Source organism: Prionailurus viverrinus, unplaced genomic scaffold (genome assembly GCF_022837055.1).
Source record: "Prionailurus viverrinus isolate Anna unplaced genomic scaffold, UM_Priviv_1.0 scaffold_35, whole genome shotgun sequence".
In the NCBI taxonomy this organism is placed as follows: Eukaryota; Metazoa; Chordata; class Mammalia; order Carnivora; family Felidae; genus Prionailurus; species Prionailurus viverrinus.
The window spans coordinates 2,070,078-2,096,553 of NW_025927605.1; the positions used below are offsets into that span (position 1 = coordinate 2,070,078).

The 26,476-nt window shown below is 39.4% G+C and overlaps 1 protein-coding gene across 12 annotated transcripts in view; it reads left to right on the forward strand.

The window, feature by feature from the left end:
* The window catches only part of BRCA1 (BRCA1 DNA repair associated), a 77,132-nt gene that overhangs the window by 18,701 nt on the left and 31,955 nt on the right, over positions 1-26,476 (forward strand). For 7 of the 12 annotated variants that reach the window (XR_007149442.1, XM_047845847.1, XM_047845846.1 and 4 more), the window contains exons 5-15: positions 452-540; positions 1,111-1,250; positions 2,434-2,539; positions 3,511-3,556; positions 4,968-5,044; positions 5,659-9,096; positions 9,494-9,582; positions 15,181-15,352; positions 20,172-20,298; positions 22,486-22,673; positions 23,878-24,188. Coding sequence is in view for 11 of the 12 variants with exons in the window: in XM_047845847.1 (XP_047701803.1) it covers positions 452-540; positions 1,111-1,250; positions 2,434-2,539; positions 3,511-3,556; positions 4,968-5,044; positions 5,659-9,096; positions 9,494-9,582; positions 15,181-15,352; positions 20,172-20,298; positions 22,486-22,673; positions 23,878-24,188 (4,783 nt within the window). In the remaining variant the exon portion in view is untranslated. The remainder of the gene's footprint in view (positions 1-451; positions 541-1,110; positions 1,251-2,433; positions 2,540-3,510; positions 3,557-4,967; positions 5,045-5,658; positions 9,097-9,493; positions 9,583-15,180; positions 15,353-20,171; positions 20,299-22,485; positions 22,674-23,877; positions 24,189-26,476) is intronic. The other 5 variants (XM_047845848.1, XM_047845849.1, XM_047845850.1 and 2 more) reach the window with 5 other exon arrangements.

Below are 26,476 nucleotides of genomic sequence, written 5' to 3' on the forward strand. Positions count from 1 at the left end.
AAAGTCTCTCTTCGGACATTATCATCTGTGCTTTTGAAATAACATCATCATCATTTCACAGAAATCCTTGAAAGCTCAAATTAAGAGGTTGAGTGGATGAGGTTCAAGTGTTAAGAATGGGAAGTTCTCTATGCAGTAGACTTATATCTACTATGTATTCAGAGTACTATTATTTTAGATAGCTATAGGCTTTTGATAGGCTTGAATGGCCAAAAGAGAGAGAGAGAGAGAGAGAGAGAGAGAGAAAAGAACAACCGATACTGCTACGTACCTTCTGATGTGGGTGATGTTTGATTATACTGTAATGTCACTAATAGCTGTATTCTCTGAATATAATTTTTCTACTGTTGCTACATTTACTTTATTTGTTTACATGTCTTTCCTTATTTTAGTGTCCTTTAAAAGTTGATCATCCTTTGCTGAGTATGTTTCTCAATCAATTTAATTTCAGAAGCCTACAGGAAAGTACAAGATTTAGTCAACTTGTTGAAGAGCTGTTGAACATCATTCATGCTTTTGAGCTTGACACAGGATTGCAGTGTAAGTGTTGCATAGCCCTAGGGGCCAGTTCTCAAGTGGTTGTCCATTAAAACTCGGGAAGTTTTCACAATTATTTTCTGTGAATAAGCAATAAGATCTTTTGGTCTAGGTTAACTTTAAATCTTTATCTGTTGATTTATTTTTTAAATTATTCCCACTGGTCTCACCCCTTATTTTATAGGTTCTGAGATGTGCATTTTTCACATTTCACATCTCCCAAATTGGGAGCAATTTACCACCTGTGGTGTGTTAGTGCTTAAGGTAATGTGTTTTCTAAGTGGTACAGAAAATAATGGTGCATCTTGCATTGTTGACATCTTAGATTTAGGGAAATATGGTATTAATAGGTAAATTTGTTAGTATTGAGGTAGGGGAAAAAGATTAGAAATAACTTTGACAGTCTGTGTATTTCCTAGGAGTAGAATTTCCAGAGTTGATTAAAAAAATGAGAGGTAGTCTTTAATGCATTGTCTTAACAAAACAGTATACACAGAATTTCTCTTGGTTCTTTGATACAATTACTATAGTTTTTCTAACTACAAAAATAACATTTTCCTTTCTAATTCACAGTTGCAAACAGCTATAACTTTTCAAAAAAGGAAAATAACTCTCCTGAGCATCTGAAGGAGGAGGTTTCTATTATCCAAAGTATGGGCTATCGAAACCGTGCTAAAAGACTTCGACAGAGTGAACCTGAAAACCCTAACTTGGTAAAGCCATTTTCATTTATTCTAGTAACATCTGTTTATTGAGCGTTGTGAATTAGTGAAGGTGCTAGATGCTTGTGGATTTACATAAAAAGTCAGTAAACAAGGTAAGATGGTAAATTAAGTGGTTGATCAAGAGTTAGAAGAGCCAAGAGAAGGTCTTTATACCTAGTGTGGGCAAGAGAGACCTTCTGGGCCCTTCCCCTGCTTTAGTGCTTTATCCATTCTGATGCTTGTCTAAATTAGCCTCAAGGTCACTGATGGTTTTAAGTTTTAAGCTTGCTAGTTTTTATTTTTTCTAATACTTATTTATTTATTTTGAGAGAGAGAAAGAGAATGGGGCAGAGGGAGAGGGAGAGAGGGAATCCCAAGCAGGCTGTGCTCTAACAGCGCAGAGCCTACACGGGGCTTAATCTCACAAATCAGGGGATCATGACCTGAGCCAAAACTGAGTCAGACGCTTAACTGACTGAACTACCCAGGCACCCTACTCGCTAGTTTTTAAAATAACCATCTTACAGTAATTCTCCAGGCATGAAGAAGTATGTCCTAATTTGTTTCCTTTGAAAAGTTGCCTGGAAAAAAAATCAGTTTTTACCATTTGAAAATTACTTCAATTTAAAAGATGCAATTGTCAGAGAAAATGCAGTGATTTGCTCTGTTGTTGCTTGTATATGAATGAATAATGCAGATCTTAAAGTAATAGTTCTCATGGTACCAGCATTCATTTTTCAGTAGATGTTTAAGGACTCAAAAAGAAGGAAACCTTCATCAAAATAATGTTGGAGTTTTAAATATTCTTACCCATTCTGAATGTTCTTAGGATTGCTGGGTTTTTATTCATAACCCTGTTATCAGATATGATTGGGGATGTGTACTAAATGAAGTTCATTCCCTTCCTATGCTATAATATAAAGTATTAGATTCAAAATCTGTTTTTCTTTACTTCAAAAAATCACATAGATAAAACATTCAGTTTAGAGAAGTTTAAAACAACAGAGAGAGGAAAAAATACTCAAACCACACATAACTCGTACATTTTGATGTGCAATTTGCCAAGTGTTTTTTCCAGGTGTCAAATGTTAGCTAATTATGATCGTCTATTTTGTCCATGGCCTGGAGTTTCTCTTTAAGAAAAGAAACACAGGACTGGCCAACAAATAGTTGATCATTCTTTACTGCTTAGCAGGGAACCAGTCTTAGTGTCCAACTCTCTAACTTTGGAATTGTGAGATCTCTGAGGACAAAGCAGCAGATACAACCACAGAATAAGTCTGTCTACATTGAATTGGGTAAGAGACACAGATTTTGTAAATTTAGAATAATAGTTGCTGGATTATTTGTCTTATAGTTATACCAAATCCTCATAATTTGTACAATGGCAGGGAGCTTTGGAAAGTGAAAATAAAATATTATTATTTTTCCAGCCTTATGGTGTGTTCTAAATAATGTAAAAGATGCAGCTCTCACCTTGAAGACTCTTATTTTATAAAAAGAGCAAAAGGAAGGCTGTCTAGCATGTGTAAATATGCTTTGGAAGGATGGACAGTAGGGATAAGAAATAACCTAATGGGATGGCCACAGCATTTAGAGGGATCCAAGATACATTGTACTAGGCTAGGAAGACTTTTAAGAAGCCAAGCTCAGTTCAAACAGGTCTCTGATTGTCTTATCTTTTAGAACGTTTTTATAATTGGAAAGAATGACCGGTCGTCTTTGGGCTCCCAAACACCACTGTATGTTTACCATCACACTTAGGAGATTCTCTTGAAATTACTTGTAAATCTTTTCCTGTCTTAGGATCATAAGTTCCAAGACAACAGATGTTGTGTCATAAAAATAAACAAAATAACTATAATAGTGAATATTTAGGACCACTTATGTGGTCTAGGCACTGTTGGGCTTTATTTGTATAACTCATTTAAAATGCATGACAAACTTCTGAGGTTGTTAATATTATTATACTTATTTTACACATGAGGAAATAAAGGCACACAGAGGTGAAGACATTTGCCAAGATAACAAAACTAGCAAGGGGCAGAGCTGTGATTCAACCTTAGGAATTCTGGTGTCAGATCCTGTGTTTGTAACTACGTCTCTGTGTTGGCTGCCATATGTATCATTGTGCCTGCAAATTTTGTGTATAGTGAGTGTGCAGTAATATTTCTTGAATGAATATCTGTTTTGCAACAAGTACATTTATTGAGTTTACCCCTTTTAATAAAAATCCTTTTATTGATTGGTCATCTGGGGAATTTTTTAGGATCTGATTCTTCTGAAGATACAGTGAATAAGGCAAGTTATTTCAGGTGAGTTGAAGAGAGCCTTTGTCTATGAAGCCGGCATTTTTGTATTTGTTTAATTAGTATTAAGGATTGGTGTTTCGGTTAGGATCATAGCATTGGAATAGACCTTGATGGTTGTTTGTTTTTATAGCTGAGAAAGCCTATCTTAGTAGAGTCTAAAAGAGTTTAAAATAACAGAACTCCAGTCAAACTTGCTTCCAGCCCGTGGTCATGTCTAACTTAGTTCCTTGAACAGTAGTATTGACGCAGTGGTAATTTTGGCTCATGAAAATACTAAAGGACTTAATTTTCAATTCTTTTTCTCTTCCTTAATTCCATCTGTCCCTCAAGCTTTGTCTACATCAATTCTACAGTAATCTACAAGCCACCCCAATTGGGTTACCTGTCAAATTACTTCCCTTAGGAATTATTGCCTGACTCTAAGATCTGTGGTGGCTTTGGTGATCTGTGGTGATTGTCATTGCCAATCAGATCTTGTTTACGAATGACTTTTTCCTAATCTCTCAATTGGGAGGAAATGATTTTTAGTTGGAAAAGAAGCACAGAGGAAGTGTTGCATTCTATTGGAGTGTCTACTCCATCCCAGTGCTCTCTTTGTTTAAATATCTTTGCTCTTGCGTTCTCAATAAGATACACTTAAAAAAAATTTTTTTTTAATATTTATTTATTTATTTTTTTTAACGTTTATTTATTTTTGAGATAGAGAGAGACAGAGCGTGAACGGGGGAGGGGCAGAGAGAGAGGGAGACACAGAATCCGAAGCAGGCTCCAGGCTCTGAGCCATCAGCCCAGAGCCCAACGTGGGGCTCGAACTCACGGACCGTGAGATCGTGACCTGAGTTGAAGTCGGACGCTTAACCGACTGAGCCACCCAGGCGCCCCTATTCATTTTTTTTGAGAGACAGAGCACGAGCAAGGGAGGGGCAGAATGAGATGGAGACACAGAATCTGTAGCAGGCTCCAGGCTCTGAGCTGTCAGCACAGAGCCCGACACAGGGCTTGAACTTGAGAACCATGAGATCATGACCTGAGCCAAAGTCGGACACTTAACCAACTGAGCCACCCAGGTGCCCCTCATTAACATACACTTTTAAATTTCATTGGGTATTTTTCTCTACCATCTTTTGGCTGTTGTTTGGCTACCATTTAAATTTTGGTTCTCTTTTGCACATCCGTAAAGCAATGTATCTACACTACTCTTATTTTTGTGAATGTGTTTCCTTCTTTAGTCTTTGACCATTTCACTATGACTGGAAGTTACTAAAGGAGAGAGCAAATTTCAGAAAGTGAATTAAATTGATCAGCTTATTGCAATAGTACCTAGAGGAGCTAAAATACTTGATCTTGCTCATTTGACAACTCTGTGAGCATGTAACTAGCATTTCGCATTAAGGCTTCTATCTCTTCTCTATAGTGTGGGAGATGACGAATTGTTAGGAATCACCCCTCAAGGAGCCAGAGCTGAAGCCAGTTTGAATCCTGCAAAAAAGGGTAATGACAAGTCTTCCCAACTTAATGGGCAATGAAGAGAGAATGGGTGGATTCAGTACTGTAATTAGATTATTCTGAAGACCATTTGGGACATTTATAATTCACAACATCTCTTGGCAGAGTTAGAATATCTTTCTTTTTCAAATGTCATGGTACAGCCTGATCTATTTCAATGGCACTAGACTGATGTGATTATAATAGTAGCCTGTGTAACTGATTGTTGCCTTTTACTTTTAATTGATATGTTTATATTTCATCTTTTGTATACTGGTATTTAAATAGAGTATGAATCTGAAGATAGAGCACTGTATGTCTGATGCCCAGTCTGCTTTAAGTTCATTGTCAGAGGTTACAGAAATAGGAGGTATGTTTTATGAATAAGGGGAATTCTTAAATTAAAATTTTAAGTATCTTGAGTGGAAATAAGGAGAATCTAGATAAATAGAAATTCTGGGAAAGGGCATGAGCTACATCTTCAGTATATTTGGTGGTTTATGAGGTTAGTTTCTCTAAAAATAGCCAGTTGCTTTATTTCTACCCTGCAAGTTGTATGAAGGACATTATTTTTTCATGATAATTCAGTTTTTAAGCACCTTGTTTTTGTATACTTTCAGCCTCTTGTGAATTTTCTGAGGACATAACAAATATTGAACATCGTCAACCCAGTAATAAAGATTTGACCGCCACTGAGAAGCATGCAACTGAAAAGCATCCAGAAAAGTATCAGGGTATTTCTGTTTCAAACTTGCATGTGGAGCCATGTGCCACAAATACTCATGCCAGCTCATTACAGCATGAGAACAGCAGTTTATTACTCACTAAAGACAGAATGAATGTAGAAAAGGCTGAATTCTGTAATGAAAGCAAACAGCCTGGCGTAGCAAGGAGCCAACAGAGCAGATGGGCTGAAAGTAAGGAAACATGTAATGATAGGCAGACTCCCAGCACAGAGAAAAAGGTAGTTCTGAATGCTGATCCCCTGTGTAGGAGAAAACTGAGTAAGCAGAAATCTCCATGCTCTGACAGTCCTAGAGATTCCCAAGATGTACCTTGGATAACACTGAATAGTAGCATACAGAAAGTTAATGAGTGGTTTTCCAGAAGTGATGTAATGTTAACTTCTGATGACTCACATGATGGGGGATCTGAATCGAATCCTGGAGTAGCTGGTGCAGTAGAAGTTCCAAATGTAGTGGATGGATATTCTGGTTCTTCTGAGAAAATAGACTTAATGGCCAGTGATCCTCATGATGCTTTGATATGTGAAAGTGAAAGAGTCCACACCAAACTAGTAGAGAGTAATATTGAAGATAAAATATTTGGGAAAACCTATCGGAGGAAGGCAAGCCTTCCTAACTTGAGCCACACAAGTGAAGATCTCATTATAGGAGCATGTGCTATAGAACCTCAGATAATGCAAGCCCATCCCCTCACAAATAAAACAAAGCATAAAAGGAGATCTACAGCAAGCCTTCGTCCTGAGGATTTTATCAAGAAAGTAGATTTGGCCATTGTTCAAAAGACTCCTGAAAAGCTAATTGAGGGAACCGATCGAATAGGGCAAAACGGTCATGTGATGAATATAACAAATAATGGTCCTGAGAATGGGACAAAAGGTGATTATGTTCAGAAAGAGAAAAATGCTAAGCCAACAGAATCATTGGAAAAAGAATCTGCTTTTAGAACCAAAGCTGAACCAATAAGCAGCAATATAAGTAATATGGAATCAGAATTAAATAGCCACAGTTCAAGGGCACCTAAGGAGAACAGGCTGAGGAGGAAGTCCTCTACCAGGCACATGCGTGCGCTGGAATTAGTAGTCAATAGAAATCCAAGCCCACCTGATCATACTGAACTACAGATTGATAGTTGTTCTAGCAGTGAAGAGATGGTGAAAAGAAAAAGTTCGGAACAAATGCTAGTCAGACACAGCAAAACACTTCAACTCGTGGAAAATAAAGAACCTGCACCTGGAGCCAAGAAGCGTAACAAGCCAAGTAAACAAATAAATAAAAGACTTGCCAGTAACACTTTTCCAGAGCTAAATTTAACAAACATACCTGGGGTTTTTACTAACTGTTCAAGTTCTAATACACTTCAAGAGTTTGTCAACCCTGGCATTCAAAGAGAAGAACTAGAAGAGAGCCGAGGAACGATTCACGTGTCTGATAGGACCAGAGATCCCAAAGCGCTGGTATCGAGTGGAGGAAGAAGTTTGCAAACTGAAAGATCTGTAGAGAGTACCAGTATTTCATTGGTACCTGATGCCGATTATGGCACTCAGGATAGTATCTCATTACTGGAAGCTGACACCCCAGGGAAGGCAAAAACAGCACCAAATCAACATGTGAGTCTGTGTGCAGCAATTGAAAACCCCAAGGAAGCTATCCATGGTTGTTCCAAAGATACTAGAAATGGCACAGAGGGTTTTACAGATCCTCTGAGACGTGAAGATAACCATACTCAGGAGACAAGTATAGAAATGGAAGAGAATGAACTTGATACGCAGTGTTTATACAATACGTTCAAGGTTTCAAAACGTCAGTCATTTGCTCTGTTTTCAAATCTAGGAAATCCAGAAAAGGAATGTGCTACAGTCTGGGCCCGTTCCACGTCCTTAAGGAAACAGAGTCCAAAAGTCGCTCTTGAATATGAACAAAAAGAAGAAAATCAGGGAAAGAAACAGTCTGAAATCAAGCACGTGCAGGCAGTCCATGCAACTGCAGGCTTTTCTGCAGTCAGTCAGAAAGTGGAGAAGCCAGGTGATTATGCCAAATGTAGCATAAAAGGAGTCCCTGGGCTCTGTCAGTCATCTCAGTTCAGAGGCAATGAAACTGAACTCTTTATTGCAAATAACCATGACATTTCAAAAAACCCTTATCATATACCACCACTTTCTCCCATCAGATCATCTGTTAATGCTGTATGTAAGAAAAACCTGTCAGAGGAAAAGTTTGAGCAGCGTTCAATGTCACCTGAAAGAGCAGTGGGAAATGAGAGCGTCATTCAAAGTACAGTGAGCACAATTAGCCAAAATAACATTAGAGAAAACACTTTTAAAGAAGTTAGCTCAAGCAGTGTTAATGAAGTAGGTTCCAGTGCTAATGAAGTAGGCTCTAGCATTAATGAAGTAGGTTCCAGTGGTGAAAACATTCAAACAGAACTGGGTAGAAACCGAGGACCTAAGTTAAGTGCTATGCTCAGGTTAGGTCTTATGCAACCTGAAGTCTATGAGCAAAGTCTTCCTATAAGTAATTGTAAATGTCCAGAAATGAAAAGGCAAGGAGAAAATGAAGGAGTAGTTCAGTCTGTTAATGCAGATTTTTCTCCATGTCTAATTTCCGATAATGTAGAACAACCTGTGGAAAGTAGCCGTGCTTCTCAGGTTTGTTCTGAGACACCCAATGATCTATTAAATGGTGATGAAATAAAGGGAAAAATCAGCTTTGCTGAAAGTGCTAAGGAAAGATCTGCTGTTTTTGGCAAGAGTGTCCAGAAAGGAGAATTCAGAAGGAGCCCTAGCCCTTTAGACCATACACATCTGGCTCAGGGTCACCAAACAGAGACCAGGAAGTTAGAGTCCTCAGAAGAGAACGTGTCTAGTGAGGAGGAAGAGCTTCCCTGCTTCCAACACTTACTATTTGGTAAAGTAACCAGTATACCTTCTCAGTCTACCAGCCATAATGCCATTGCCACGGAGGGTCTGTCTAAGAAAACAGAGGCGAACCTAGAATCATTGAAGGATAGCTTACATGACTGCAGTAACCAGGTAACATCAGCAAAGGAGTCCCAGGAACATCACCTTAGTGAGGAAGCGAGGTGTTCCGATAGCTTATTTTCTTCACAGTGCAGTGCATCGGAAGACTCAGCTGTTAATACAAATACCCAGGATCCTTTCTTGATGTTTGATCCTCCTTCCAAACAAGTGAGGCATCAGTCTGAAAATGTGGACGTTCTGAGTGATGAGGAATTGGTTTCATATGATGATGAAAGGGAACCTGGCTTGGAAGAGGATAATCACGAAGAAGAGCAGAGTGTGGATTCAAACTTAGGTATTGGAACCAGGTTTTTGTGTTTGCCACCATCTGTAGTATAGAAATGAACTAAATGTTGATGCCTTTTGGGAGAGTACATTTTACAAGTTTACAAGTGCAACTGAAGTAACTGCTTCTTAAACTTTATACATGTTCCTCCTTAGGTGCCTTTCCTTAAAAGTCCTTTACCCAGCTAGAACATCTTCTCTGTTTGAATGAGATATAATTGTTGGGGGACTTGTTTCTAGTTTTCATTGTTATGATTTCCAATAGGAAATCCAGGTGTCCCAAAACAAGGAATGTAATCATTTTGCATGACATGAAAGTGAAATTTGTCCCACCAATGGGAAGAGAAGGATATGAGTTGCAGTATGTGCTGTTTTCACATCTGAAGCTATTTTTATCATCATTTAAGGTGAAGCGGCATCTGGGTACGAGAGTGAAACAAGCCTCTCTGAAGACTGTTCAGGGGTGTCCTCTCAGAGTGATATTTTAACCACTCAGGTAAAAAGCCTATGTGGATGTGTGTGTGTTGTGTCCTCTGTGTTCAGTAGCATGCACCCAGGCACCCCACGTTCTGACATTTGCTTTATCATGCCTTAGAATTAATGGTATAACAGTTGTATGTGGTACCTTGTCTCCTCAGAGTAGGTGGTAAGCACCTGAACGGAACTCAGGCTGCCTTTTATTTCACATACACACACACACACACACACACACACACACACACACACACACACACCCATCTGGTTGACTGTGAATACTACATCCTGAATTTAATGAATAAGCTAAACCTTCAAAAGCAATTTTCCCTAGGGGTGCCTGGGTGGCTCAGTCGGTTAAGTGACTGACCTTGGTTCAGGTTATGATCTCACAGTTCATGAGTTTGAGCCCCATGTCAGGCTGTGTGCTGACAGCTCAGAGCCTGGAGCCTGCTTCAGATTCTGTGTCTCCCTCTCTCTCTACCTCTCCCCTACTCACTCTCTCTCTCTCTCTCTGTTGAAAATAAATATTTTTAAAAAATATTTTTTAAAAAAAGCAATTTTCCCTATAGCAAAAGTATCTATGAAGACACTACTGTATTAAAGAGAGGGGTTTGTTTGGAGCCCACAGAGTTCTCGTTCTGTTAGAGATGATCTAGCCTTTTGTTGTTTTGTGGAGATTTCTTTTTGTTCTTTCTTTTTAAATCTGCTAGTTGTTCTTTGGTGCCTGTAAGTCCTCTTTTTTCTTTGAAAAAGAAAGTAACACAATTTTACTTCCTGTATTTCGTGGCCAAGACCAATATTGTGGTTACATATGAAGGGGATAGGAGCGTTGTCCTATCTATAACATTTGGTAACATGAATGTTTCAGTACTACAGGCAGAACAGTCTCCTCGAAAAAGTACTCTCTATCACAGTATTTAAAGATTAACACCCATCATAAATAAATAAATAAATAAATAAAGATTAACACCACCATCTTCACTGAACAGCTAATAGTAGTTGCCCTTGGAGTGGGGAAACAGACTGGGAGAAGGAGGAGGAAGCCTTATTCTCTGAATGTCCTTTCGTGCCTTGAATTTTATGCCATATGCTTACATTAATTATTTAAAAGATTAAATTCTATGGGTTACCCAGGAATAATTACTATTAACTATTCATACATATTCTTCCATTTTCCTGTGTATGCACAAAGATAGGTGTACTCCTTATCTTTAAAAAATACATAATACTCCATGGGGCGCCCAGGTGGCTCAGTCGGTTGGGTGTCTGACTTCAACTCAGGTCATGATCTCATGGTTCGTGAGTTCGAGCCCCGCGTCGGGCTCTGTGCTGACAGCTCAGAGCCTGGAGCCTGCTTTGGATTCTGTGTCTCCCTCTCTGCCACATCCCCATTCATGCTCTGTCTCTCTCTGTCTTAAAAATAAATAAAAATATTAAAAAAAATTTTTAAATACATAATACTCCACTGTAATGTTTTTTTCTTTCCATGTCATTCAGTTTTCCTCAGTGATTCTTTTTTTTTTTAATGTTTATTTGTTTTTGAGAGAGACAGAGACAGAGTGTGATGGGGGAGGGGCAGAAAGAGAGGGAGACACAGAATCTGAAGCAGACTCCAGGCTCTGAACTGTCAGCACAGAGCCTGACGTGGGGTTTGAACCCATGAACTATGAGATCATGACCTGAACCAAAGTCAGAGGTTTAACCAACTGAGCCACCCAGGTGCCCCTCAATGACTCATTTTTGATTACTATATAGTATTCTGTCCTTTGGGTAAGCCGTGATTTATTTGGCCTATTAATGAATATGAGGGTTTCAAAGTAAGAGACCCAGTTTGCTGTTACGTACAGCACTATAGTAGTATCTTGATAGTAGCTAAAGATTTGCCCGCATCCCCAATGATTTCCTTAATATAAATTCCTACAACTGAAATTTTTCGTCTTTGATACATATTGTTAAATTGTTCTTCAGAAAGATTGAACAAATCCATACTCTTGCAGCCCCTGTGGTACTTGATGGTTCTCACTTCCCTGCACCTTTGCTAATACGAGGTGGTATCCAGTTTTAAAATCTTCTAATTCTTGGCATTGCTGTCAGGGCTATAGAAAGAAAGGGCTGGTCTTCTCCCCGTTTTCTGTACACAGCAGATCCCTCTAGGACTGAAACCTGCTGGAGTCAGGAAGAAATCTTTGAGACAGTGGCCTGTTCAGTCTGTTCGTACCTGAGTTGTCACCAATATTCTTCCCGCCCTACAGGATTGCCATGGCGACAAAATGAATGAAAAGACTAAGGAGGCCTTTTCTCTGCAACTCCTAGGTGGATTTGGGGCCCTGTCAAACTTTCACCAGTGCCTTTCACCTTTTTGTCCCTTGTGTTTTAAGGTTGTAGGTTCCAGCTTCTAATTCTGTTGGGCTTAGCTATAGTGCATTAGATTTGACATTCAATAAAATACCCCTTTGTTTTTCATATTCCCGATCTTCTTCCTAGAGATGTGTCTACTTGTTCAAGATTCATTTTGCAAAATGTTTTTATCAAGAATCTTCTCAAAACAGAGCTAGTCAGTTTTCACGGCTAACTGAAATTTAAAGTAACAGGCAAAATGATGGGAGCAGGATCTTTTCCCTCCAACTGTTTAACAGAACTAAGAAGAAATATATAGGAGATAGAGAAACCTAATTTGGTACCATTTAATTTTTTTAAACATTTTATTTATTTTTTTTTTAATTTTTTTTTCAACATTTTTTATTTATTTTTGGGACAGAGAGAGACAGAGCATGAACGGGGGAGGGGCAGAGAGAGAGGGAGACACAGAATCGGAAACAGGCTCCAGGCTCTGAGCCATCAGCCCAGAGCCCCACGCGGGGCTCGAACCCACGGACCGCGAGATTGTGACCAGGCTGAAGTCGGACGCTTAACCGACTGCGCCACCCAGGCGCCCCAACATTTTATTTATTTTTGAGAGACAGCACAAGCAGGGGAGAGGTAGAGAGAGAGGGAGATTCAGAATCTGAAGCAGGTTCCAGGCTCTGAGCTGTCAGCACAGAGCCCGATGCAGGGCTCAAACCCACGAACCGTGAGATCATGACCTGAGCCAAAGTCAAACACTTAAGTGACTAAGCCACCTAGGTGCCCTGTTTTTTTTGTTTTTTGTTTTTAATTAAAGACTGATTAACTATATTCATTCATTAGTTCATTTCTGCATTAAACGTTTACTGAGTACTTACTACTTGCTAGGCATTAGGAATACAAAAATGGTTAAGAAGGATTCCACCTATCAAGAAGGGTCCTGGGGTGCCTGGGTGGCTCAAGTCGGTTAAGCGTCGACTCTTGATTTCAGCTCAGGTCATGATCTCACCGTTTGTGAGTTTGAGGCTGTCAGCACAGAGTCTGCTTGGGATTCTGCCTTCCTCTCTCTCTGCCCCTCCCCTGTGCTTATGCACGCTCTCTCTCCCTAAAGAATAAATAAACATTTAAAAAATTAAATAAAATAAAATTTAAGAAGGGTTCAGTATTCCACTTTTGTATACTAAGTGTGTTAGCCAGTGAAGTAGTGAGGGATCATCTGTTCCTGGTAGTAGATGTATTCTTGGTGGGGACTTCTGAAGGGGCCATCTGAGCTGGGCCTTGAAAGATGAGAAGAATTATTCCATGTAGAAAGCGAAGGGAGGCACCAATCAAGGCAAAGACACAGAGGTACGATGTGTCCAGAAAGCACAAAGTTGTCCTGTGTAACTGGAAAACAGGGCATATGGGTGGTTTGGGGAAGTAATAAAAAAATCAGAGTGTGAAAGGCCTTTTGAATGCTATGCTTAGGAATTTGGGCTTTATCCTGAGGGCAATAATGAGTTTTAAAGAACTTCCACAGTAATGCAGCTGTATTAAAAGAGATCAGAGTAGCATATTGGGAATAGAAAAGAAGAATAGGGGTAATTCCAGAAACATTTAAGAATTAGAATTAAAAAAAAAAAAAAAAAACCCTCAGTAACCAATTTGGTCTTGGTCTCCCAAATGTGTCTGGGCAATTACCTACAAGGGAATTTAGGTTATAAAGTAATTCCTTTGGGAAAACCCAAAGGCAAGCTCTCTAATGACAATTCTCCCATTACTATTTTTCCTGATTTTCTAACGTATTTAATGGCAACAGAGAAATTAGATGTGGTCGTCATGGCCGAAGTGACTAATACAGCTTCTGAAGCTTGTCAGATACCTGTGTGTGGTTTCATTCCAGATTTACTGAGGCAGTTCCCATGGCCAGGGTTTGACAGAACTACCCACAAGCACCACGTGGTGGCAATGGCGCTGCTGCAGACTTTGGCAGCAAGGCATCTCGGGGCAGCCGCGGAAGCCTTTGTGACGCTGGGAGCACATTTTCTGGTCATAAACATCTGAAAACTATGAACACAGTGTAGCAGGAGAAAGTAGATGGCTTGTTTTTAGTAGAGGGCAAAGTCATTTTCAAGGATCAGAAAAAAGGGAGGGTCAAACAATCTGTGTTTCCCTGGGGTTTGCTGGCAACCATAGATGTTCCTTCAAATAGTAATGAAGACATGTATTTTTTGGAAGGCTCCTTACTTACCAAATACTTTGCTTATCAAAAACCTAAGACTTAGCAGATACCTTCTTAAAATGGAGAAATAAACATCAGAAGTCCCATAAGCAAGAAGAGCCATTATTTTGAATTAAAAACAGTAACAGTCCTTATAGGATTTCCTAAGGTTCTTTCTGCTAAATCCTTTCCTCTCGCGGGTCCTTGTCTGTTGTGATTGCTTGGTACCCTCTCTGGATCCAGAATGGCAACACCACGAGGGCTGTAAGCCCCTAGAACAGTGCCTTGCATATAATGGTCAGCAAATGGTTGTTGAATGAATAGATAAACCAGTGAATTAACTCTTTGCTCGCTCTTTTGGAAACTAAATGTTCAAAGAATCCCAGAAAAGGAAGAGTCCTCATAAGCCAGAAGGCAGACATTATTATATGGACTAACTCAAATCTCTTGTAAGTCCCACAGCACCAAGTCTGTGAAACATGGCCTGGGTAAAATGTTACAGAATCTTGCTAATTTTAAATATTGAAAGCACTTGAATATTTTGGTTTTTTGCTCCCTAGCTTTATTTATTTATTTATTTATTTTTGATGTTTGTTTATTTCTGAGACAGAGCATGAGTGGGGGAGGGGCAGAGAGAGACAGAGACAGAATCCGAAGCAGGCTCCAGGCTCAGAGCTGTCAGCACAGAGCCCGACACGGGGCTCGAACTCACAAACTGTGAGATCATGACCTGAGCCTGAGTCGGCCGCTCAACTGACTGAGCCACCCAGGCGCCCCGTTTGCTCCCTAGCTTTAAGAGAAAATAACCAACGTTGGAAGGGCATCACAATAAAACAAGTCTGTTTGGGAGAGTTTGAGGCATTTTTTCCCTGCTCTGACATCATTTTGAAATAACTTCATGGGCCTTAATTGCAGGAATATGGTTGGATGAAAAGATGTTCAACCAGAACTCATAATTCCATTCAAGATGGTTTCGGTTTCCATGCTAAAATTAATTGGTGTGACATATTCCTGCTGTCTGGCAAGTTGCTAAAAGAGTGTGACTTTCTTGGTGTCATTTCTTAATGTTTGTAGCAGAGGGATACCATGCAAGACAACCTGATCAAGCTCCAGCAGGAAATGGCCGAACTGGAAGCCGTGTTAGAGCAGCACGAGAGCCAGCCTTCTAACAGCGACCCTGCCCTCATAACAGATTCTTATGCCCCTGAGGACCTGTTCAATCCGGAACAAAACACATCAGCGAAAGGTTTGTAATATTGGCCAAAGCAAAGTTTTTCCCCTCCCAAAGTGTGGGCCTAACTCCAACATTTTATGTTCCTTGCTCAGCATAGGTTTGCTGAGTCACTCCATGGGTAATTTTATTTTGAGCCTTGGTTCTAGTCCCTGCTCACAACTAATTTGCCTTACAAGGTAACCAGGACAGTCATGAAGTGTCACTGTCTGAGTATCCACAATGAGGAGAAGCTATGAGGAGCCCATAGGAAGCTGAGTGAGTTGGGGGAGATTGGAAATAGGAAACTCCATCATTCTAGAAAACATGAAAAACAAGACTCATCCCGTATAACAGTGGTGTCAGATCCCAAAGCCCTATTTAATGTGCTTTCCAATTTTGAGAGACAGATGTCCTAGGTGTCAGGAATTGCACCATGATCCACAGAAAGCCTAGTTATGTGGGAGAGTCCGGGAGAGTCAGAACTTAACAGTGTTCTAGTGATCAACAAGACCACAAGACCTCTGAGAGAAGGCATTTAGAATAACAAAGCAGGTTGGGATTGATCAGAGCTGACTTCCTGTAAGAAGTGAGCACAGAGCTGAGGAATAATGTGGTGTAAATGAAGGAAAGTGAGATGAAAATTTGAGTTTTTGATTGGAGAGAGCCTTGTGGAAGACAGCACATCGGGCAGGTTTTAAATAAGGGCAGATCTGCAGACACAGAGATGAGAGGCTATGCGCAGGCACGGGTGCCACAGAGGGTGTTGCTGCTTCGGGACTGGCAGGTGTGGTGAGCCCTCCCAAACTGGTCTTCCCCACTGTCTCCATGATACCCACCCAGCTAATTTAGTGTGCAGGTCCCTTCTTTGTCGCTTCCTTCCCCAGTCTGGCTGGGGGCCTTAGGGCCTTCCTTTTCATCTTTCTAGGAAATCAAGTCTTAATTCTCCAGAATACTATGGCTCCGATCCCAGAATGCGCCTTGCAGTATGTTCATGTTCAGGGAGAAACAGTAGCTCATGCATGAGAAGCTGGGAACTCTGTTGCTATGGCAGTGGTTCAAAATGTATTTCCTTAAATGCTTTCTTTGTAACTGTACCTTCATTTAGTTCATCTCCCAGATAACGAAGCCCAAAGTCTCGTCCCCAGCACGGTTCTCTTCTTTGGGGTGCTTTCACTATCTTCAGTCTAAAAACAGACTAGACTTTCCATGTTAATGCACAATGCAGAAAATGTTATTGTCTGGCTTTGAATGAATATGTGTGTAAATCTACTGTCTCCTCTTTGACAGGAGGTGGGGTTGTGCATTTATTTTTTCCTGAAGACCTGCAGATGACATGTTTCTTGTGGCTTGCTTTCTTTCATTTTAAAATTTCATAAATGCTATATTTTTATACATTCTAGTTTACTATGGATTTGAAAACCTTTTTTAAAAAATATTTATTTTTGAGAGAGACAGACAGACAGAGGATCTAAAGGAGGCTCTGCACTGACAGCAGAGCCCCATGTGGGACTTGAACTCACACACCATGACATCGTGACCTGAGCCAAAGTCAGGCGCTTAATCAGGTGGATGGGTAAATGTTGGGAGGATAGGATGGAGGAGAGGCTTATGAAAATTTCCTGGCTTGGGACACCTGGGTGACTCAGTCTGTTGAGCATCCAACTCTTGCTTTTGGCTCAAGTCATGGTCTCATGGTTGTGGGGTCGGGCCCAACATTGGGCTCTGTGCTCAGTGTGGAGCCTGCTTGAGATTCTCTCTCTCTCTCTCTCTCTCTCTCTCTCTCTCTCTCTCTCTCTCTCTCTCTTTCTCTTTCAATTTTTTAAAAGAGTTTAAAGAAAATTTCCTGGCTTAAAAGAAAAAATTCCTTGGGCACCTTGCTGGCTCAGTCAGCAGAGCATGCAACTCTTGATCTCAGAGTTCGGATTTCAAGCCCCATATTGGATGTAGAGATTACTAAGAAAAGAAAAAGAAAAAAGTCCTTTCTCCCAGCTCCACAGAGAGTGTCCTCCATGATCTCTGGCATAACTAAAATATGTTGTACGAATTGCTCAAATGCTACTTATTTGATCTTAAATTACTGAGCAATGCTCAGTAAAATCTACCATAAACCACCATATTTTTTATTGTAACTTTTACCTCTCTGACATTTCCAGCCCCACTTTCCCCTGTTATACTGTTATTTTTTCATAACCCTTATTAGCTTTTAATTATACACAATTTGTTTTGCTTACTGTGTAGGGTTCTTCCTCACCTCCCACTAGAGTGTAGATTCCACAGGGCAGAGAACTCTTAGAACATAGTAGACACTCCGTAAATGTTTTAATTTGCATGATTAAAACCCTGAAACACACCCCAGACTTACTGAAAGGAGATTTCTGGATATGATTTCTGGAATTTTGTGGCTTTATTTCTGAAAGAGTATGAGTATCAACTTAATATCAATTCAAGTTTTGTGCCTTTTCCTTTCTTAAATTGGTGTGAGGTGAACTGAAATTCAAGCGAGCTTCTTGATCCTGGGAAGGGTATTTTGTTTACCTTTAGCTGTACTGACATCTTTTTTAATAGACTTTTTATTTTTTAATAGTTTTAGGCTTACAGAAGAATAGCAATGATAGTACAGAGAGTTCCTGCAGGAATTCTGCCCCTTATCTAGTTTCCGTTTCCCCTAATGTTGTCATCCTACATTATATGGTGCTTTTATCAGACCTAAGAAACCAACATTGGTACATTGCTAGTAACAAATGGAACTCTAGACTTATTTGGATTTCACCAGTTTTTATTTTTAAGATCCAATATCCTTAAAGATGAAGAAAGCTCCTTTGTAGGATCTTTACATCAAATGTCCTGCCCTCAGCACAGATCTGCCCTATGGTTTATCTAGGGGTCATTCCCAAGTCTGCATATTTTTGTGCAAATGTGTATCCTTACCCATTATAAATTATGTGTACTTTTCCTCTACAAGTAAAGCTATTTCCTATCAGGTACTTTTTTTTTTCCCAATTACCTGTCATTCATAAAGCAAACATTAGCATTTGTAAGATTATAACCTGTTATAGCGGAAGTGATTTTCAGACATATCTGAGCTTTTCCGTCTGGCAGTACGTTCATTTCCGGAAGCACTTGTTCAAAATTCTTAGGTCCCTGACCCAGAAATTCTGAATCAGTTGGCATGGATGGGTTATGTACTTTTTAAAACTGAATTTCATTGTAGGTTCTGTATTTTGTAGTTTATCATTTCTTAATATCTTTCCTTTCTCCCCAATGTCTTTTCCTTTGATTTCCCCTCCCAATACTTTGCATAATGCTTAGCACATAATAGTCAATAAGTTTATTAAATGTTTGGTCTAGCCTATATTCCCTAGCCATTAAGAATATAACATGTTAAGACCCCCCAGAGGAGGGGGTGATTTAAGAGGGACTGTTCCAGGACTTGGGCTCTGGATCCTGTGTTTATGAAATACGGATAAAGGAAGAAGAGCAGAAGAGTTTTGCCCCGTGTTTTTTATGTACTGTTGAGTTATTGAATCCTAACTCAGGTTAGCTTCATTTCTTTGTAGCTTGAGCCATATTGTATTGAGAAGAGCAACTCATATGCCAAACGTTCAGGCAGTGGAATGACTTTAACATCTCTGTTTGTGTCTGAAGCTCCCCCACCCTGCTCTGTACCCTTTCGCTTTTTTTGAAACCACACACTACCTTTTCTCAATTATCACCCTGGGCTTGGGAGGGAATGATACCTGAATTAAAAAGCTTTACATACACAGTTGGAAGAAAAACCTGCTGGTTCATGGTCAGACTCTGCTTCCTTTCAGCAGTTGGGAGTTCTTGGGTTCCTAGAAATGTACAGGTCCAGAAAAGATGCACATGAAGGAAACTATAAATAGTACATTTGAGGATTAGATTTCCCTCCAGGCTACCCAGTGACTTAAAACACAGGTTAATTAATACAGCCTTTTGCTTAAGTTTTTCTGCCTTGATTATGCATTGTAGCTTTTCTAATAAAGGCTCAAAATAAATTACAATTGTCAGTGACTTTTTAGTGGGTAGAAGACATTTGTAATTTTAAGTATTTGCTTTTGCTTTTTAAAGATTTCTGCCTTTAAGGCATTTCCTAGAAAGCAGTGCTACAAGAATACATTTGGAGGAATTAATAAATAAAAAAAATTCACTAACATGCCAGAACGTTGCCTTGGGTCTGTTGTATGTTTTTTCCTTTCTGGTGCCATTTCATCATTAGTTCCATAGATTACTTCAAGGTTCCTTATCAGTCAGCACCTTGGTTTTTGTGTATATATTAGGTTTTTTTGTTTGTTTTTTTGTTAGTCATTGCAAATGGAGAGCAAACTGTCACCTGGTTTTTCTTTCTCATCTGACCATTCCCGTCTTAATTCCCCATACATACAAAAAGCTCAAACCCCCATCCTCTAGTCTTTGATGTGGAGCCAGTAGGGAATGTGCTTTGTGCTTTCCAGTACTTTCTCTTCCTTGTTATCTGAGGGGATTTCAGAATAATTTATTTTGCTGCACAGATAAAAATTCATTTCCTATTCTTGTTTCCTTATCATCCAGGGCCAAAAAATATATGTTTTTTGCAGCCTCGTCTCAGCTGGATATCTTCATTTACTCCTGTCTTGAAGTGTGTCCTTTATTGTCATTACTATTTTTTAGTCATTTTGTTTCATTTGGTGCTACATCACTTATGTTTATAAAATTCTGTCTGATACACTTGTTTTAAAACTAATTTGACTGTTACAGATTGCTGCTTTTGAAAGAATCGATATCCTCACCTGAATTATCACCCTTAAGACAGAGCAGTAAAGTAGATTTCTTTGTTTTCTCATTCCATTTAAAGCAGTATTAACTTCAGAGAAAAGTAGTGACTGCCTTATAAGCCAGAATCCCGAAAGCCTCTCTGCTGACAAATTTCAAGTATCTCTGGATAGTTCCACCAGTAAAACTAAAGAACCGGGAATGAGAAGGTAAGCAGTAATAAATGTCAGTTTGTGGTTTCTAAGTAACATCTTTACTTATATTGAGCTCTTATTAAGTTTTTTCACCATACTGCTCTAGTTTTTTGTAAAGAGCCATTTCTGACCTCTCATTGTTCCAGGACACTCTTGTTTAATTGTATGTAGGTTTTCTGGGTCTATACAAGGCATGAGCTATGAGATAAGAAATGCACGATCTGTCCCTCCTGAAGGTCGGAATAAAATTCAGAACTGACAGCTAAACAAGCCTGAGGGCTGATGGTATTCTTCTCCAAGGCAGCCCTTGCCCTAATCAAAGTTTTTGTCTCTCTAGAAAAAGTTTAGCTATTGATTTACCCAGGAAAATTCAGAATATCTTTAAAGGGATGTCTGTTCAAATCATTATTGAGATAAGACTGTATAGCACTTTATCTACCTTCTGGTTGGATCTTTACAATACTACAGGGGGAGAAGGACAAGTTTGGACTGTTGTTCCTACTTGATAGTTCAGGACAGAATCTCAGACCCATTAGAGTCCTGCACCTCACCACTCTAGGAAGGAAAAGAAATCATATATTTTTTTAATGTTTATTTTTGAGAGAGAGAGTGTGTGAGACAGTAGGAGAGAAGGAGATAGAGGATCCAAAGTAGGCTCTGCACTGTCAGCAGAGAGCCCAGGGTTCGAACTCATAAACCGTGAGATCGTGACCTGAGCTGAAGTCAGATGGTTAACCAACTTCACCACCAAAGTACCCCAGGAATCATATTTATTGGGTTCCTACTGTGTATACATATATTTTTATTTTTTATTTATCTTTCTGAAAATAGTGATAACTGTCAATAATCTAATCATACTATCTTTCAAGCCTCTTGAACTGAGGATATATTTTTGAGGCTGGGAGACTTACATTGTGGCTTTTACAGAGGAGGCAAAGGTCTGGCCTCTGTAGGCACTAACTCATGTTTAGAGGTAATGACCTCATTGCCACATTTAATCAATTGAGCTAACCATCCATTTAATATTTAGACTAAGGGGCACTTGGGTGTCTTGGTTGGTTAAGTGTCTAACTCTTGATTTCAGTTCAGGTCATGATCTCACAGCTCATGAGTTCAAGCCCTGTATAAGGCTCCGTGCTGATAGCATGGAGCCTGCTTGGGATAATCTGTCCCTCTCTCTCCGTCCCTCTCCTGTTCATGCTCTCTTTCTCAAAAATAAATAAGTAGACTTAAAAATATATATATTTTAGACTAAATATTTCTATACCTCCTTCCCCTCTTCCCCAGTGTACCCTCCAGAGTCTTCTATTAAAGAACCTAGACATTGATTGAGCATCCTCCCTTTACAACTCAGGTTTTGCTCATCTTTAATCCACAGGGCCTAGTTTTATTGCCTGACTTGTAGTACACTTCACCCAATAATTATTTAATTGACAATTATTTAATGTATGTTCATTGTTAATTTATATTATTATATTATGTCATAATCGATTATATTATTTTAATTATATAACCCATTATAATTATAATAATTTTATGATTATTTTAATTATTAACCATTGTTTATTATTTAAAGACAAGTGTAAATGATGCATTTGAGTATTAATTCTTCAAATCTGTTAAGTGTCCTTTAAATCTGTTGATAAGTATCTTATTCTGCAAAGTCCTAAACACCTGAAAGAGCAGAGGAATAAACCACTGGGTGCATATACTCTTCTGACAATACTTTATAGCTGGCTTTGGTTTTAGAATGGCTTTGGACATTGAAAAGGCAGGAGGTAGGGATGATTCTATGAATTCTCCTAAAACTGGGTAGAAAGAATGAGTGTAGAAATGTCAAAATTAATCAGCTTTGTATTTTTGTGAGAGATCTGATTGATTCTGAAACATCCATTTGGACTCAAATGGAATAGTGGATAGAATTTGAGCGAGGGACACAGAAATTTGCTGACATGCTTTTAAACAGCTGAGAGATATACTGCCTTGGCCCAGACCCTAAGAGGAGATGTTGTCTGTCAGCCCTGACATGTTGGCAGGCATCGTGGATCCAGACTTCTGGGCAGTCACTCGGGTTCTTTTTCACTAATCATTCCCCGTCTCTCTGGCAGTAAGCTGTTCGACTTGTGCTTTGGCTGCCCCGGAAGTATGATGAGCCCTTTCATAAGCTGTGCTGGCGCCTTTCTCCTTTCATCCTTCTTCTAGGTCTTCTTCTCAATCCCGGCTGTTAGATACTAGGCAGTGTGTGCGCAGCTACTCAAGCAGTCTTCAGAGCACAAACTGCCTGTCTCAGAAGGAGCTAATTAAGGCTGTCGATGGGGAGGAGCTACAACTGACTAAGTCAGAGCCCCGAGATTTCATGGAGCAGTCTTATTTGCCAAGACAAGATCTGGGTAATATTTTATCTGTTCTAGTGGAGAAAACACTTCTGTTTTACTCTGTATATGTGCTGCCGAAGCGAGCACACTTCTGTTTTACTCTGAATCTGACCTAAAGATATTTCAGTTAATCAACTTTTCAGATGTCTAGCATGTGTAGTCTATCATGAGGGCTTCTGTTATACTTAAACCCATTTTAGAAAAATTGCTTCAATGTTAATCCGAATTTACATGAAAATTATTGCAGCTGTTAATATATCTGTATTGGTTTAGCTCTAACAGTTTTGAGAATGGGAGAGTCTTATGTACTGTAAATATTTTATTTCAACTGTTAAATAAGAATTCTAGGGTCCTAGGGTACCTGGCTGGCTCAGTCAGTAGAGAATGTGACTCTTGATCTCAGGGTTGTGAGTTCAACCCAGAACTCAGATATGGTGGACACAGAGATTACTTAAAAAAAAGAAAAAAAAAAAAAAAAGAAAAAAAAAGGTAAAAGAAAAGAATTCTAGGGCCCTAGGATAAAGTTTTCGGCCTGCCCTTTTTTGAAAAATGAGTCAAATCTCCACAAAGTAAGCTCTTATTTTATGAGTTAATGAATATAAATGACTAGGTATTTTATGCCTTATAAATCACTATAACTGAATGGTGTGTTTTATGGCTTATAAATCAAAGTTTTTTAATCAGTAAAGAAAGTTTTAAATAGTCCTCAAAAACACATTATCATGAAAGGTACACTTTGGTACCTAAAGGTAGTATTTGGCCATGTTCATTAAGGTCATTTTAGGAATCTCATGAATTCTATGTAGCTATGCTTACTTCCTTATGGAGTGACATTTTCTGAAATGTTTCAGGAATGGTCTCCTGTTTTTAATTTGGTAAGGGTATCTGATGATTTATTAAGTCAAGAAGACAATGATGTTGTGGATAAAGAAACAAAAATCAAGTATTAGTTTCTTTTTTCAAAATTATTCTCCTCCCTTACAAAAGTACTATATGTTCTTTATGTTCATTGTTAAACAGTTGGAGAATGTAGGTAATAAAAATTCGAAAGGAATATTTAAAATTACTTGTATTCCCGTCATTGGCAATGAAATGCTGTTATATTTCTTTAGTCTGTTGACTTAAACTTTCATTTTTAAAATAGTGAATTATGATGAATACTATTTATAATTCAAATTCATTGTCGTGTGGGTTAAACTTCTTTCCTCATGCCTTTCAGAGGGAACCCCTTACTTCGAATCTGGAATCAGCCTCTTCTCTGATGACCCTGAGTCTGATCTCTCTGTGGACAGAGCCCCAGAACCGGTTCATGTTAGCAGCATGCCAACTTCAACCTCTGCCTTGAAATTACCCCAATTTCAAGTTGAAGAATCAGCCGAGAGTACAGCTGCTGTTCATGTTACTAATACTGCTGGGTATAATAAGAGGGAAGACATTGAGGGCAAGGAGAAACCAGAAATGATGTCTTCAACAAAAAGAGTCAACAAAAGAATATCTATGGTGGCATCAGGCTTGACTCCAAAAGAATTGGTGAGTGTATCCATATGTATCTCCCTAACAACTGAGACTTCTTAATGTAGTGCAAATAGTTTTAAATAGGTACTAGCAGTGAATAACCTATGAGGAAAAATCTAGGTACCAAGAACAATTCGATGTAATTTAATTTCCATTACTGATTTCTGATCATTGGACCTAGATAAAGCTATAACATAGATTAGTTTGTGTATATTTACTTAAATAAATAATCATTAATATTAGCAGCATGTTGTAGTTTGGGATATAACATAGAACTTTTTAATTTTAATTTTTTTTATCTAAAAAAGCAAGTAGGTGGGGCGCGTGGGTGGCACAGTCGGTTAAGCGTCCGACTTCAGCCAGGTCACGATCTTGCGGTCTGTGAGTTCGAGCCCCGCGTCAGGCTCTGGGCTGATGGCTCGGAGCCTGGAGCCTGTTTCCAATTCTGTGTCTCCCTCTCTCTCTGCCCCTCCCCCGTTCATGCTCTGTCTCTCTCTGTCCCAAAAATAAATAAAAACGTTGAAAAAAAAAATTTTTTAAAGCAAGTAGGTATAGTATAGGGGTTTTTAAAAAATTGTTTTTGGGGGCGCCTGGGTGGCGCAGTTGGTTAAGCGTCCGACTTCAGCCAGGTCACGATCTCGCGGTCCGTGAGTTCGAGCCCCGCGTCGGGCTCTGGGCTGATGGCTCAGAGCCTGGAGCCTGTTTCCGATTCTGTGTCTCCCTCTCTCTCTGCCCCTCCCCTGTTCATGCTCTGTCTCTCTCTGTCCCAAAAATAAATAAACGTTGAAAAAAAAATTTGTTTTTGAAGTTTATTATTTTGAGAGACAGAGCAAGCAGGGGAAGGACAGAGAGAGAGGGAGAAAGAGAACCCTAAGCAGGCTCCACACTGTCAGCACAGAGCCTAATGTGAGGCTTGAACTCACGAACCGTGAGATCATGACCTGAGTGGAAACCAAGGGTCGGTCGCTTAGCCGACTGAACCACCCAGGCGCCCCTGTATAGTATAGTTTTATTCCCCAGAGGAAACACCTTGGTTTACATCTGAGTGAACTTATGAGCATAATGAACTAAATCCAAAGTGGTTCCAAGCAAACTGCCAGATAGTGGCTTTTCTCCAGGGTTTGTCTCTATCTTGGCTTGTAACAATTATTCAATAGCCTGCTCTGTCGTTTCTACGCTGTAGCACCCTTCCCTCTAATTTGACATGTCCTGGGGCTCATGGTGCTACAAATAGGAATTGTTTTACATTGTAGAAAAATACCTATTAAAATACCACTGAAATCTTGTTGCTCCTTGGGCTGAGTATAGATTTCAGACATCCTAGGACATTGACCTTCTTGTAGTTAATCACCTTTGGTATCCTTTCATAATAAAATAATTGAGTGAAAAAAAAATAATTGAGTGAATATTTCTTTAAAATCATAAGATAACACACCAGCATATCAGATGGATGCAATAGTGGGTGCCATTTATTGTACACTGAGAAACGACTGAGTCATTCTTAAGTATCTTTCTTACTATATCCTTCCTAGGCTAAGAACCATTTCTCATCCTAACTTCTCTATTGGTAGTGGCTCAGCATAATATTCTGTGTGGCCAAATGTATCTCACCACCAAAAGGTAAAATAAGCTGTGTCTGCCCTAGTAGATACGATGAATAAATTCTCATCAATAATGCTAGGGTTCCGATCTCACAAGCACGTGCCCAGATCAGCTATTTGCCCTGAAAATTCATACCTGTGCCTGTTTATATTGTTCTTGATCATTTGCTTATGCATCTAGAATTCCCATTATTCATTGAAAATTAGCATTCCATCCTCCCTTGTTTTGTCAGTTCAGCTTTTCAGAGAAGGCTAAAATGATCTAATCTTTTCTTGCCATGGACAGTTCGGAGCTGCACATTAGACTGTAAGGGACTCGGGTACGTCTTGTCTTTAAACAAGCAAAGAAGAAAACTTTTCAGCTCTATTCAGACTTGCTGAAGTGTGGTAAATTTATTATGAAAGCTGCTGACTGTAGTACACACGATTAATTCTGGAGCCCATATTAAGATGATCTTTTCAGCAGTTGCTCTTCTAACTAAACACTGTTTCAAGGCTGAGATTTCAACAATTAATCAGTTCAGAATTGCTAATGATCCTGGCAGAGGGCAGTGGCAAAAGGGGGAGGATGTCATTAGCTTCTCTAGCCTCCCTTTTTCAGTGCCCTGTGGCAGTATGGACTGAGGCAGCTTGAAAGAAAGATGGCCTGATCTCCGTTGCAGGGTTGTGCAGCACATAAATATTGACATGGATGGCGATGGC